The following is a 14,005-nucleotide window of genomic DNA, read 5'->3' as shown; positions in this document are numbered from 1 at the left end:
TCAGCTTCGTGGAGCACCTTGCTGACGTAATATATCGGTTGGTGAACCCGATTCTCGTTCTCTCGGACGAGCACCGAACTAACCGCCTCCGGGAACGTGGCCAGGTAAAGGTACAGGACCTCCCCGACCTCCGATCTCACTAGGAGTGGCAGAGAGGCCAGGTACCTCTTCAGTTCCTCGAAGGCTTGCCTGCACTCATCCGGCCAAGAAAATTGCTTGGCTTGTCGCAAGGTTTTGAAGAACGGGAGGCATCTCTCAGCCGACCGAGAAATGAATCGGTTGAGCGCGATGATCCTTCCGTTGAGCTGCTGCACCTCCTTCTTGGTGTTCGGATGTCGCATGTCGATGATGGCCCTGATCTTCTCGGGGTTAGCCTCGATTCTCCACTGTGAGACGAGGAATCCTAGGAACTTCCCCGAGGTCACTCCGAAGGCGCACTTGGTCGGGTTCAGCTTCATCCGGTGTCGTCGTAGAGTGCGGAAGGTTTCTTCGAGATCCTGGATATGATCCGAGATTTGCGCATTCTTTACCAGCATGTCGTCGACGTATACTTCCATGTTGCACCCGATCTGATCTTTAAAGACCTTGTTGACCAGCCGTTGGTAGGTGACGCCAGTATTTTTCAGTCCGAACGGCATTACTCTGTAGCAGTAGAGGCCCTTGGCGGTCATGAAGGCGGTGTGTTCCTCATCTTCGGGCACCATCCGGATCTGATTGTACCCTACGAAGGCGTCCATAAAGCTGAGCAGTCGATAGCCGGACGTCGCATCCACTAGCTGGTCGATCTTTGGTAGCGAAAAGCTATCCTTCGGACAGGTCCGATTCAAATCGGTATAGTCGATGCAGATCCTCCACTTTTCGTTGGCTTTTTTCACCATTACGACGTTGGCGAGCCAATCGGGATAAGTGGTCTCCCTGATGAGGCCTGCCTCGAGCAGCTTATCCACCTCCTCGTCGATGGCCTTCTGTCTTTCTGGAGCGAAAGATCTTTTCTTCTGCCTCACCAACCTCATTGACGAGTCGATGTTGAGCCGATGGGTCATCGTCTCTAGGGGAATTCCAGGCATGTCCGCCGTCGACCAAGCGAATACGTCGGTATTTGCCTTCAGTAGCTCTGCCAAATGTTGTCGCTCGGGGTCGGGTAATTGAGACCCGACCCACACCTTTTGGTCGGGGTTCCCTGCTATCGTGATGGGAACGAGCCGTTCGGCCGGCTCGCCCCGCTCTTCTTCCTCCCGTTGGTCCAGCTTATCGGCCGTCAGGGGGCCTTTCAATTCGTCGCTTTGAGCGGAGATCTGAAAGCATCGACGGGCGAGGTGTTGATCTCCGCGCATCTCCCCGATGCCATTTTTGGTCGGGAACCGAACCAGGAGATGGTACGTCGAAACTATCGCCTTGAGGGCGTTCAGTCCGGGTCTTCCGAGTATGGCGTTGTAGGCCGAGGGCACCTGGACGACCGCGAACGTCAGGAGGACCGTGCTTTGTCGTGGTTCAGTACCGACCGTCACGGGCAGAGTGACTTCTCCTTCTGTTGTGACTGCGTCCCCAGCGAAGCCTATAAGGGGCGTAGAGACTCTCTTGAGTCGGTCGGCCGACAGTCGCATCCGTGAGAAGGTCGAGTAAAACAGAACGTTCGTTGAACTTCCATTATCTACAAAAATTTTCTTTACATCATAATTGGCTATTGTTGTCGAGACAACAACAGCATCATCATGGGGGATTTGGATGCCCCGAACATCTTCTTCCGTAAAAGCAATTACATCATCCGAGCGTGGCTTCTTCATTGGCTCCCCCCCAGCAGACGTCCCCGGGCCCAACCGTTTGGAAATCATATTGATGACCCCGGCCGTTGGTCGGTTATCGGTTGCCTCTTCAGTCGGCTGGGGTCGCCGGTCGGCAACTGGTCGAGCCGACGGGTTCCTCCGAGATACCCCCGACGGATGAGGGCTTCGATCTCATTCTTAAGCTGGATACATTGCTCGGTGTTGTGGCCGTGGCCCCGGTGGAATCGACAGTATTTCCGTCGGTCGAGGCCATTTGCCTTCAAAGGCGGAGGCCGTCGCAGGTACTCTTCCCCTTCGATCTCCATCAAAATCTGCGCACGAGGAGCAGAGAGGGGAGTGTAGGAATCGTACCTAGGGCATGTCGGCCTCGGGCTCCGACGTCGGGGCGACCTCTTGTCCCGTCGTGGGGGCGACATCCGACCGTCGGTCGGGGGCCTGCCAGGCACAGCAGGGTCCCGACCCTTTCTCCGCTTCTCCTTCGGGCCTTTAGGCTCGGCCAGGCATCGGTCGGAAGCTCCCTCGTCCGCGCGCATGTACTTGTACGCGCGCTCCAGCAACTCAGCGTACGTCCGGGGGAGGGTTTTGTCTAGGGAGTAGGTAAATCGGGATGCCCTCAGCCCCCGTTTCATGGCCGAGATGGCCATGTCTTCGTTGAGGTCCCGGACCTCAAGTGTGGCCGCGTTGAATCGTGCCACGAAGTATTGGAGCGTCTCATTTTCTCCTTGTTTAAGAAAAAAAAGGCTGTCCGATGTTCGGGGCGGCTTTCGGCTGGTGCTGAAGTGGGCCGCGAAGGAGTGCTCAAGCTGCCCGAAGGAGTGGATACTCTCCGATCGAAGACCGGAGTACCAGGCTCTGGCAGCTTTGCGTAGCGTGACGGGGAAGCCGACGCAAAGGAGAGCGTCGGTTGCCCCTTGGATCGTCATGAGAGCTTTGTAGCTCTCCAGATGGTCGATGGGGTCGGTGGAGCCATCGTAAAGCTCCACGTGCGGCATCTTGAATCGACTAGAGATCGGTTCGTCAAGGACAAGTCGGGAGAGAGGTTGGACGGTCTGGAAATCAACATCGTTCGAGGACTTCTGCCCGTCCACCTGCAACTGGGCAAGCCGATGGTCGATCTCGTCGAACCTGTGTTCGTAGTCGTCGATCCGTCGATGCTGGGAGACCCCAGGAGTAGTCTCCGGAAGAGTCCGAGAGAGAGGCGGACGGCGTTCGCGGCCGCTTCTCCTTCCTCGCTCGTTCTAGCTGGGAGGGAGAATGCCGTCGGGGCCGATGGGTGTCGTTCCGCGGCCGCCCCTCCTCTCCGTGGGAGCGCTGTGGCAGGTGCTCCTGCAGAGGCGATGGAGATCGATGCGGACATCGGCGGCTGCTCCTGGAGGGCATCGGACGTGCCGCCGGTTGCCCGACCGGTGATGGCGGCAGCTGGACCGGCTGTTGCTGAAGGCTCTTGACCGCGTCCGTCAGCACGGTCATCTACCGCACGATCGTCGCGATCTGCGCCTCCGTGGTCACCACGGGGTGCGGTGAGCTGGGTTCCACCGTGGAGGGTGGACGAGAGGCTTCTTCCCGACGGGAAGAGCGCCTCGCCGACCCGGTGACCCTCGATCGCTGAGCTCTCGTCTTTGTCATCTCGAATTTCGTGGAGATAGCGTACCGTAACGTCCTGTACGTGTCACCCCTTCCTGGCGCGCCAATCTGTTGCGGCCAATCCCCTCGTCGCCTGGTCGTCGGGAACGAGCGCCTGCAAAAGAAAGTCCACACTGACCGAAGGCAGCTCCGGCGGGGACCCTCCGACGGTCAAGTCAGAGAGGAGACTGGGCAACAATGAAATGAAGACAGAGAGCTCAATCGAGAGAGAGAAAGAAAGGGAGCAAGTCTGAGAGTTTTTCGGAAGGACCCCCTTGCACTGTTGCCTTCCCCGATATATATAGTGGAGCATGGTATGGCGCCGTCATTAATGGCGCGGACAATTGAAGAATTGTCAATTCACTGTAGAATATTAGAGTCGTCGTAAAGGTGTCAAATCGCCATGGGACCGTCAAATCACTAGGGTTGACAAAGTCATAGGCGGGATAATGCCGCTAGGCGGTAGCGCCGCATGCCGTTGTTAGGGCTGACAGTCCTTGGCGGTAGTACGGCGCCTGGAGGAGTCGTCCGACCTTGGGTCGGTGGCCAGCTGAAGGGCGCCGGGTAGAGCTTCGGACCCCTCCTACGGTCAGCCGGGCTCGTCGCGGGAGTCGGACACCGGACCCCTCGGTGTAGTCGGTCGGGAGGGCAGAAAGGGTCTGCCCGACCGGCATACTCTCGATCGATCCGTCGGTCGGTCGGATGGAGTCAATCGGTCGGATGGAATCAGTCGGTCGGATGGAAACGGTCCGTCGGTATATCCCAACAGTAAAAATGGAAGTAAGTGTGATATTAATAAATCTCTTGCTTTATTCCTAGGCACACAGTCATTTGTTAATGTAATCTCTGTTGGATTCTGTTATAGATATTGAAAATTGTGGACAATATCAGGAGAGAGGCAGGAGGCAGCCCCCCAAAGGTGAAGGAGAAAAGAGGAAGCATGAGGCCTTCTCTATGCAAATGAGGCCTTTGGAAACTTGCAATCAGCTTCCAGAGCCTCATTATTATGGAGAGAAGAGGAGGAGCGAGACCTCGAGGCAAATTAAACCTTTGGAAGCTCCTACACCTCCAAAACCTTACGGCGAGGGAAAAAGAAGGCTGCAAGAGTCCAGCTCTTTGCAGCAAAGGCCCCTGGAGGCACACAATAGGCTTCCAAAGCTTCTTGACGTGGAGAGAGAGAACCACAAGCCCATCGAAGATGACTCTGGGCCATCAGCTGTTCCCGGGAGACCTCCAAGGACAGCTTTTGAGCACAAAGCTGGTGCTGAAACAAAATTTCAGCACAACCAAGGCCATTCACAGCTTCTGAAAAGGCCTCCCTCCATCTTACAAGCAGTAAGTAGTGCATGTGATGCAGCATCTGAGCATTAGTATAGTTTAAAATTTTTGCAGTCTGATCTCTTTCTATATCTATCTAGGCGCCTCAACAGTATGATGACTGGTTTCTTGCACAAGGGCAGCTAGAGACTGCGAAGAGGAAGCTTCAAGAAGGATACCAGCAAGCAGAACATGCTTTGTTGGTCTTCCCATTTGTGGTTTCTATTCTGCTGGAAGTCTACAGAGTACAGACATTATAGACCGTATGTTTTCATCTATTGCAGCAAAGAGGCAGAGGACCCTACGAAGGTGTTTGGTTGAGGGGAGCGAGGGTCTGAAATCGTAATCCAAATAGATGACTCTCATTCTAACTATTTGATCAGGAGAAATTTCATTTCGATTCTGATTCCGAGATGAAATGAGAATAGCTCAATCTATATAGAACTCAATCCCTACTTCTTTTTATGGATTCAATTTTTTATTTCAATTTCGATTCCGATTCCGATTTCGGTCACGAACCAAACGTTTTGAGAAATTTGACCATTCTGATTCCGATTCCAAATCATTCCGATTCTCATTCTCATTGTGATTTTAATTGCAAACCAAACACCCCCGTACAAGTGGTGGAGCTAAGCAACATGCCAAAGCACAGCCAAAACCAAAGGCAGCCTACTCTGATTGTTGGAGATCGAATTATGAAAAAGTTGATCAGGCGGCATTAAGTACATCAAATTCTCAAAGGAGTTTCCACATTAGACCTGCTCCAATCTTCCAAGGGAAATAGAAACTCCTCAGTTCCCAATTTGCTGTAGCCCAGCAAAGGAAGTGGCGCCTCAGTCGGATGAGGTCTACTTTTGAGCATGGATAAACATAGCAGAGCTCTGACAAAACTGGATACGTCGGTGCTTCAATCAGATGAAAGAGACATGAAGGTGAGGAGTTCTAATGCACAGCAGCATTGGTCTTAAAAAGCTCTATGTAAACGAGAAAGAAACAAAGTTAAGAAATTCAGGTATATAGAGGAACAAATCTGGGAACACTTTGTAATCCAACAATCTCAAAAAATGATTGTTACTGACCATGTAATATGAAATACCAATTTTGGCTAACCCATTTCTTCTTAACCTATATGTCCTTTTCCTTTCATTCATGTTGATGTATTAGCATTAATGGAACTTCTCGATCCATTTTGTAACCAAGTGCAGATTGTGTCTATTTGATTTTCTTAATGGTCGATGGTCCCCTCCAAGTGTGGGTTTTTATGGACCAAAAAACTGTCAACCCTAAGATTTTTTCTATTCTTTTAAAGAACTTGTCTCCCTTGAAGTTAACGAAAAAGAACTGAATTTTTCTTGGACATGATAGATTGAAATAAGCCTTCCTGTACCAAGAGACAGGATTTTGATCCACAGGCAGTTCAGTATTTTTGAGGTTAAGGACATCTACAGCTGAATGGAATTGAGTGACTGCTTCATACTAGTTGAAGGTTCAAGCTGTTCAATTCTTCACTGATTTGTTATTTAATCTTTCACAATATTAGAGGGACAAGGATGTCGTAGGTCATAGACCATGTTACCATCAAAAAGTAACAAGTGATCTTCCTGAGTGTTTAAAGTTAGATATTACCACAAAGTTCGTTGAACAGATCACGTATTTTGTTTTGTTGGCCTATGCAGTTTGTCCGTACCTTTTCAAGGCAGAGAAGAGAAAGGAAAAAAAAAATCAACTAAATTCTTAATATTCAAGACATCTCTACAAGTACAGAATACTCAGACAAAAAAAGCATCTCAGTATTGAATAGAATGGTGGTGGAATTACCGGATTAATGTATGAATCAGTTTATTAGTTGAACGTAGTCCTCTGAACTCCAACCAGGTTGGATCAATCTATCATGGTTGGTTCTGAAGTGCACCTTCTGATCTGGAACACTAAACCCCCGCTATGGCAATGATCACTAAAGAACATCCAAATTGATGGTCTTGGCCAGTACAATACAACTCCAGTCCGAATGCCTAAACTCGATGAAACAAGGAAACCAACTTGACCAAATCCAGCTGAATAAGCAGATGCATGGGAGTCAAATTCTAAACACCAAACCTAACTGAATCCTTATTAATTGAGTCTCCTTAATATAAACAGCAACATAAATCGATCCAAAGATCGAAAACTACTGGCTATGGAGCAATGCACCTTCATATTGGTCATATTTATCTGTCCTTATAAGCTCTTGCTGCTTTTTTTTTTTTTTTTTGACCACCCTTCTTGAGGAGGCTGGCTTCTACGTGCATCCCTTTGTACCAGCCTTGCCTCCTATTGGACTCCAGAGTATAGATTCAGAACATCTATCTCTGGTCTCACAGCATATATTTCTTTCGCCAAGTTTTCTTGTTGGGCTGATTGTGTGACTCAAATGTCCGACCACCTCAATCACTGAGATAAATTTACCTCTTCGCCAAGAATGTGGCTAGTGTCCCTTGTATCAACATTACCACCATTTATCAAATAAAAAAAATCTTCCATGAATGATATGGGTTCATATAATCCTATTCTGAGTCAGTTTGCTATTCAAAAGTAAACCAGCCAACTAAAAGTGAACTGGAGTTCTGTAGAGAATTTTGGGGAACGAACTGAGGTGTGAGAGGGGGACATCTGGTAAACATCCTATATAAAGCTAAGGGAACGGTGAGGTATTTCCCATGCGATCTGAATACCCAAAGAAAAATAAGCTCTCTGATTAAAAAAGATAGGCCCTTTCTCTCTTGTATTTGATGCGGTTTTTCTTTTAGTTTTCTTCAGTACAATCTGTAGGTTGTGCTCATCTTTAAGCTTCTCATAACTTCTTTTTGCTGTTCTTGAATCATTAGGCAATCTCATAGGATCATAGTTCAATATTACGAATTAATAAGATGGATATATTATATAAACTTTGTGCACAAGATATTATTATTCCACTTTATGTTGTATAAGCTCAAATGAAGTATGAAATCCTGTCAACACTTTTTATTATTTCTCCAAGAAGAAAAAAAGAAAAACAAAGGAAGATTGTAGAAAGAACAACAAAGAAACAACGGAATCCTTCAGCACACCTGAACCATGACAAGAAAACTCTTTCAGAAATCCTGGAAAAATATCCTCAGGCATTTGCCAATGTTAACATCACAGCCGAACACCTTGACGAACCCCTTAACCAAAAAATTGGAGGAATGTGGTACATGATACTTGAGCATAAACCAGGTAATATAGATGTAGCATTATCATTCAGGTTCAGTATTGAATGAACAGATTGATCTAACTTCATAAATTGTATCAGAAACATAGCTGCCTAAGTTTATCATCCAGTAATACCTATAAAGGATGCAAGAACATAACTGTTTTAGCATCTGTGTGGGGAAGCGGATAATTAGGGCTCGTATTTTTCGAAGTACAGCCCCCTCAACTGTCACAAACCCAATATAGTGGGATAATGGAGCCCAGTAAAGAAATCAAGGATTTTTAAGCAAAATATCATACAACCAACATGTAATCAAAAGATACTCATCACCAGAAGTGCTGAAACTACAACACATATAGTAATCCCCATGATGAGAGATTAAAATATAGAGGTGACAACATACAAATCCCATCTAAAGACACTTATCTTGAGGAAAGCCAGAAGAGTGCATTGCAGCATACCAACACAACAACTACCCTCGAATAACCGTGAAACATCACCAAAAACAAATGAAGATCCATTCTTTTTCACATCTCCTGGTGCATCTCCTCCTCATCCTCATACTCTTCCTCATCATCCACTGTGGCATCCTGGTACTGCTGGTATTCTGAGACAAGGTCATTCATGTTGCTCTCAGCCTCAGTGAACTCCATTTCATCCATTCCTTCCCCGGTATACCAGTGCAAGAAGGCCTTCCTCCGGAACATGGCTGTGAACTGCTCACTCACCCTCCTGAACATTTCCTGAATGGACGTTGAGTTGCCAATAAAGGTAGAGGCCATCGAGAGGCCTCTTGGTGGAATGTCACACACACTGGACTTCACATTGTTTGGTATCCACTCCACAAAGTAGGAAGAGTTCTTGTTCTGGACATTGATCATCTGCTCATCAACTTCTTTGGTGCTCATCTTCCCACGGAACATCGCAGAGGCAGTGAGGTAGCGACCGTGGCGAGGATCAGCCGCACACATCATGTTCTTGGCATCCCACATCTGCTGGGTAAGCTCAGGAACAGTGAGGGCCCGATACTGCTGGGATCCACGTGAGGTCAGGGGGGCGAAGCCAACCATAAAGAAGTGGAGACGGGGGAAGGGAATCAGGTTCACTGCCAGCTTCCTGAGGTCAGAGTTCAGCTGACCAGGGAACCGAAGGCAGCATGTGACCCCACTCATGGTGGCAGAAATCAAATGATTCAAATCTCCAACTGATGTGAGGAAACAAAACACATGTAGAACATGTTAGTGTTGATAGCACAGGCACATAACCCAAGTAAAGAACAACCCCAATAAAGGCAGACAAACAGGAAGAAAGACTAAGTTATTACCCAATAATGCAGCCAAACTACAAGTTGATTCGTTATTGAATTAGGCAATCTAAACACATCTCTCTAGGAGTGCTGCACGCTATTACGACTTCAAAGGTTTCTTGGAGATTCAAATCTCGCCTTAATATTACACTTCACTCTCCTAATAAGATATCCAATTGTCTTATATTTCCATAAAACTTCATCAGACGGATATCCAATTGTCTTATATTTCCATAAAACTTCATCAGACGACCTCCTGAGGTCATTGTGTTCAAATTAAGAAAACTAATAAACATGATACTGACTTGGTACTTAAACCCACACGCTACCAGGGGCAAGGAGAGAAGTATTGTCAAAATCATTTAACATTAAAAACTCTCAAAACTAGAACAGAGGATAGTGTTAGAGTACCCCGGCCAGAAGAATAGTCCAAGACTCTATGATGCATTAGAAATTGAAAGTCCCAAAACTTCCAAACTTAATGCAAGTTAAAGGATGCATTAAAAAAAAAAAAAGCTTCATCATGAACAAATTTCAGATTGCCAATGATCTAAAATAAAAATGTCGCTAGTTGCCTGCATATGCTTGAAGTTTTTAGCAGTTAAGGATGAATACAAGCCTGAAAAAAATCAAAATATATGGTTAGAAGGGGCTTGTACTACAACAATCTCTAAATTATACATGGAAATAATAGCTGATGAAAATCAAGTTTTCCAGACACCAATTTAGAACACGACTCCTCTTCAAAAGTCCTTTTAAGTGACAAAAGGCTGAGATAAAAATCTAAACAGACCCTGGCCAAACCTATTAGAACTTCCCATAACCCTTAAGCATCTCAGATCAGGTTCCAACCAAAAACCCATAATAACAGAGAAAATCCAAACCAATTTAGACTAAAATTTGGTGAACAAGACAAAACATGGACTCCAGAATCCGAAACAAGCCTGACTATTTGTATCTGCCTTTATTTAGATAAAATCTCCATCGTGAAAATGACATGTGAATGAAAAGGAGGTTAAAAAAAAAAAAATCAAATTATGCACAAAGTCAGGCTCCAGTAGTGTTGAAATCCAATCTCCATCGTGACAATTGCTTTTGAACAAAAAAATAACAAAATCAAACAATGCATTAAGCCTGGCTCCAATTGGGTCAAGAAAAGGCATGCATGGATGGATGGATCGATGTGTGTACATGTGCAAGGGCCATCCCAAATCATGACTTGTAAGCTTCTAAACATGTTTCTCTTAAAAAAAAGAAAAGAGTGTGTTCTTTTTTGCCAATAACAATAGCAATTGCATTCTCTCGATCCAAAGTGCCGTTCCAAAATATAATAGAAAGCAAACATAGCCGCATTATTAGAAGCATTGCTTTTAGACTTTCTTCATGTCCATGCAGAATAGGCACTCTGCAAGGAAATCATCAGATGATATATGCAATAGATTCTATATATTATGTTAAAAGTGGGATGAGTTTAAACTTTATGATAACCTGAGAACTCTTCTAGAACCATTTCCATGCAGAATTAGATATGTCACAAGGAAAACATCAGATGATAATACAATAGATTCAATTTACTATCTTAAAACATGATGAGTACAAGTACTATGATAACCCATGAACTCTTCTACAACCATTTGGAACAAGTATTCAAACATTTCAAACTTTTAATTCATGTTCATGTTATAGATTTTTTAAGGATATTATCAACATTGAATAGCAAACAGAATATAAAGGAATTGCACTGCAATGTAAGGCAAAAAAAGAAAAGAAAAAAAAAACTCACAGCTAGGAGTAGTCAGTTTGAGAGTTCGGAAGCATATGTCGTAAAGGGCCTCATTGTCAAGCACCATGCACTCATCTGCATTCTCCACCAACTGATGGACCGAAAGTGTGGCATTGTAGGGCTCAACCACTGTGTCTGAAACCTTTGGTGATGGGAAAACAGAGAATGTAAGCATCATACGATCAGGGTACTCCTCTCTAATCTTTGATATCAACAGTGTCCCCATGCCAGATCCAGTTCCTCCACCAAGTGAATGGCATACTTGAAACCCTGATCATAGAAAAGAAAGATTACAGCACAATTAGCAGATCTAAGAGAAACATAACATTAAATTGAACGACTGAATTGGAAAACAAAGAACATGACAAGATTGTTTAATCCCTTACAAAAGACTCAAGGATGAAAGACCCAAAAAAAAAAAAAAAGTTACCTAGCCACAAGAACAAAGGGATTCATAGAAGCATAACTTTCAAGAAGGATCTAGAAAATATTAATTATTGAGCAAACATGAGGATAGATCCATCTAATCATAGGCTACTGAAATGAACTTTTTTTTTTTCAAACCAGAAAATAAAGCAAGATTTTCTTACAATAACACACAAAATAAATTTTCAAAACAAGAATAAAAATTATTCTCCTACCAAAAAAGAACTAGAAGGGAAATTACATCTTCAGAATTATTCTAGAAAAATATAACACCCTAAAATAAATTTTCAAAACAAGAATGAGAATTGTTCTCTAACTAAAAATGACCTAGAAAGGGAATTAGCATCTTCAGAATTATTCTTGAAAAATAAAACGAATTTCATATAAAAGATCAAGATATCAAGTGGAAAAGACCTGATCTGAGATTGACCTGCCAATCATTTTTTTAATCCAACAAGCTATGCTATCAGACAAGTAGTAAGAAGGGCAAAAAAATGGAAAAAAGTTCACTGCACAGCTTCAGGATTTCTCATTGGACTGTTTGATAATCTCTCCTACAAGAAGTTGAGGCTTGCAAAAATCTTGATCCTCTAGAAATACCTCAGAGAAAGCAATAATTAATTTAAAAAAAAAAAAAAAAAACTCACCCAAATCTACCGTTGGCTTAAGACTGACAGGTAAAGTAGATTTCCCAAAATCCACAAATAAGGAAAGTTTGAAAACCAAAATAAAAGCAACATAATAGAGAAAAAGATGCAGAGCTAAACAAAATGACGAATAACTAGGCATGATCAAGAGTGTTCCAGCGATGTCTAAAGAAAAAACAAATGTAAAGTTAGCATCGTATCAAGAAAAGCTGCACGGATCGCTTGATCTGTGAATTGGGTCATCTACGCATCAAATATATCAAAATATAGCATAAGATCAAGAAACCAGCAAAAGATTCAATGGCTCGATTGTATACCTTGGAGGCAGTCGCAGTTCTCAGCCTCCTTCCTCACCACATCAAGTACTGAGTCAATAAGCTCGGCACCCTCCGTGTAGTGCCCCTTGGCCCAGTTGTTCCCGGCGCCGGACTGACCAAAGACGAAGTTGTCCGGGCGGAAGATCTGGCCGTAGGGACCCGTGCGAACGCTGTCCATGGTCCCCGGTTCCAGATCCATAAGCACTGCTCTGGGGACGAACCGCCCGCACGAGGCCTCGTTGTAGTACACATTGACACGCTCCAGCTGGAGATCGGAGGTCCCCGTGTACCTGCCCGTCGGATCGATCCCGTGCTCATCGCACACCACCTCCCAGAACTTAGATCCAATCTGGTTCCCGCACTGCCCACCCTGGACATGAAGGATTTCTCTCATCTTTACCTGAAATCCAAGCCAACAACTCACAAAATCAAGACACAAATCGACCTAAACTCCAGTTGAAATCTACCAAACAGAGAACCCTAAAATGACAAGAAAATTCATATTTTTTTCGGATATTTCAGACGACAAGTAGAGAAACTTAGGGATCAAACAGAGATCCATTCAAACTTGAATAACGAAAAGTAAGAAACATCTAAAAACACCTAAAATCGCATGAAACAGATTTTCCTTGGAAACTCGGGCAATAAGCAGGGAGACTTAGGATTTAGAACAGAGATTGGTCCAAACTTCGAGAAGAATTTAGTAAATACAAGAATATCCAAACTTTCATCGGAACATTCAGGCGACAGTAAGAGATACATAGAGCGTAGAAAAGAGATCGATCTGCAGTTTGGTCTAATTCTCATTAAAAAAATAAAAATAAAAACAATAAGACCAGGAAGAGAAAACAGAGATCTGAGGAAAATCCATCCAAAAGACTAAAACCAAACAAAATCCTTCAAAACTACAAGCGAATCCAAACTCCGATCGAGTTCTCCCGACACTAAAAGCCCTGGAAGTAACAGAAAATTCAAGAATATAGATACCAGTACACCAAATCGAGGAATAATGGCAAAAGTTAGAAGATTTCATCTACCTACCTGCGAGGATGGAGGATTTCTGGCGAAGAGAAGGGAGATCTCGGAGGCGAATGGGGATCGAGAGACGAAAGACAGTGAGGAGGGGCGAGCCTACGAGATCTCCTATATAGAGGACGGCGGAGACAACGAGGCGATCGGACGGCCGGTTCTCTTTCCCTCCATTTTTAAGCTTACCGTCGGATGCCGTCGGATGGAGAGATCGGACGGTTGGACTGGCAGATGGGACCCAGGGAGCGCCGCTGGGTTGTTTTTTTGAAAAGTTGTGGACTGAATGACTAAAATGCCCCTGAAGTTCTTTTGAGTTAATTAGAGGGAATGTTCGTGGTTAGTTTCAGCGGTGAGAACGGTTGGTTGGTGCTTTTGAAACAGGGGCAAGTGAAACCAGACGTTACGGGTAACGGCGTTAATGATATTTTGTCCGAAATGGAGGCTTGCAATTCCTGCATGTCCCCGCTAGAGATGACCGTTACATGTGGCCGAACGTAGCGGTCCAAATTCAAAGTAGCGATTGTATTATTTTGTTGATACCTAAATATGAAATAAGTTACGT

The 14,005-nt window shown here is 44.9% G+C and overlaps 1 protein-coding gene across 2 annotated transcripts; it reads right to left on the bottom strand.

Annotated features, from left to right (window-relative positions):
- Window positions 1-8,198: 8,198 nt before the first annotated feature.
- LOC105045457 (tubulin beta-5 chain) lies at window positions 8,199-13,577 on the bottom strand. Of its 2 annotated transcripts, none has more exons than XM_010923737.3 (4): window positions 13,456-13,577; window positions 12,415-12,814; window positions 11,025-11,294; window positions 8,199-9,139 (listed from the first exon to the last, which is right to left on the bottom strand). In XM_010923737.3, exons 2-4 carry the CDS (start codon window positions 12,806-12,808, stop codon window positions 8,463-8,465), a joined length of 1,341 nt encoding a protein of 446 aa, XP_010922039.1. In that variant the 5' UTR covers window positions 12,809-12,814; window positions 13,456-13,577; the 3' UTR covers window positions 8,199-8,462. The 2 variants fall into 2 exon arrangements, with proteins under 2 accessions (XP_010922039.1, XP_010922040.1); XM_010923738.4 differs by having other exon boundaries at window positions 13,452-13,508.
- Between the last annotated feature and the right edge of the window lie 428 nt (window positions 13,578-14,005).

The sequence above is a fragment of the Elaeis guineensis genome, chromosome 5, assembly GCF_000442705.2.
Source record: "Elaeis guineensis isolate ETL-2024a chromosome 5, EG11, whole genome shotgun sequence".
In the NCBI taxonomy this organism is placed as follows: Eukaryota; Viridiplantae; Streptophyta; class Magnoliopsida; order Arecales; family Arecaceae; genus Elaeis; species Elaeis guineensis.
Note: the sequence above shows the minus strand (reverse complement) of the source record. Positions and strands in the feature narration are given on the sequence as shown.

Coding starts and splice junctions, on each gene's coding strand:
- LOC105045457 (XM_010923737.3), bottom strand. CDS start 12,808: ATGAGAGAAATCCTTCATGTCCAGGGTGGGCAGTGCGGGAACCAGATT. Junction 11,295..12,414: donor GAACTGCGACTGCCTCCAAG/GTATACAATCGA, acceptor TTCTATGATCAG/GGTTTCAAGTATGCCATTCA. Junction 9,140..11,024: donor CAAACTGACTACTCCTAGCT/GTGAGTTTTTTT, acceptor TCCTCACATCAG/TTGGAGATTTGAATCATTTG.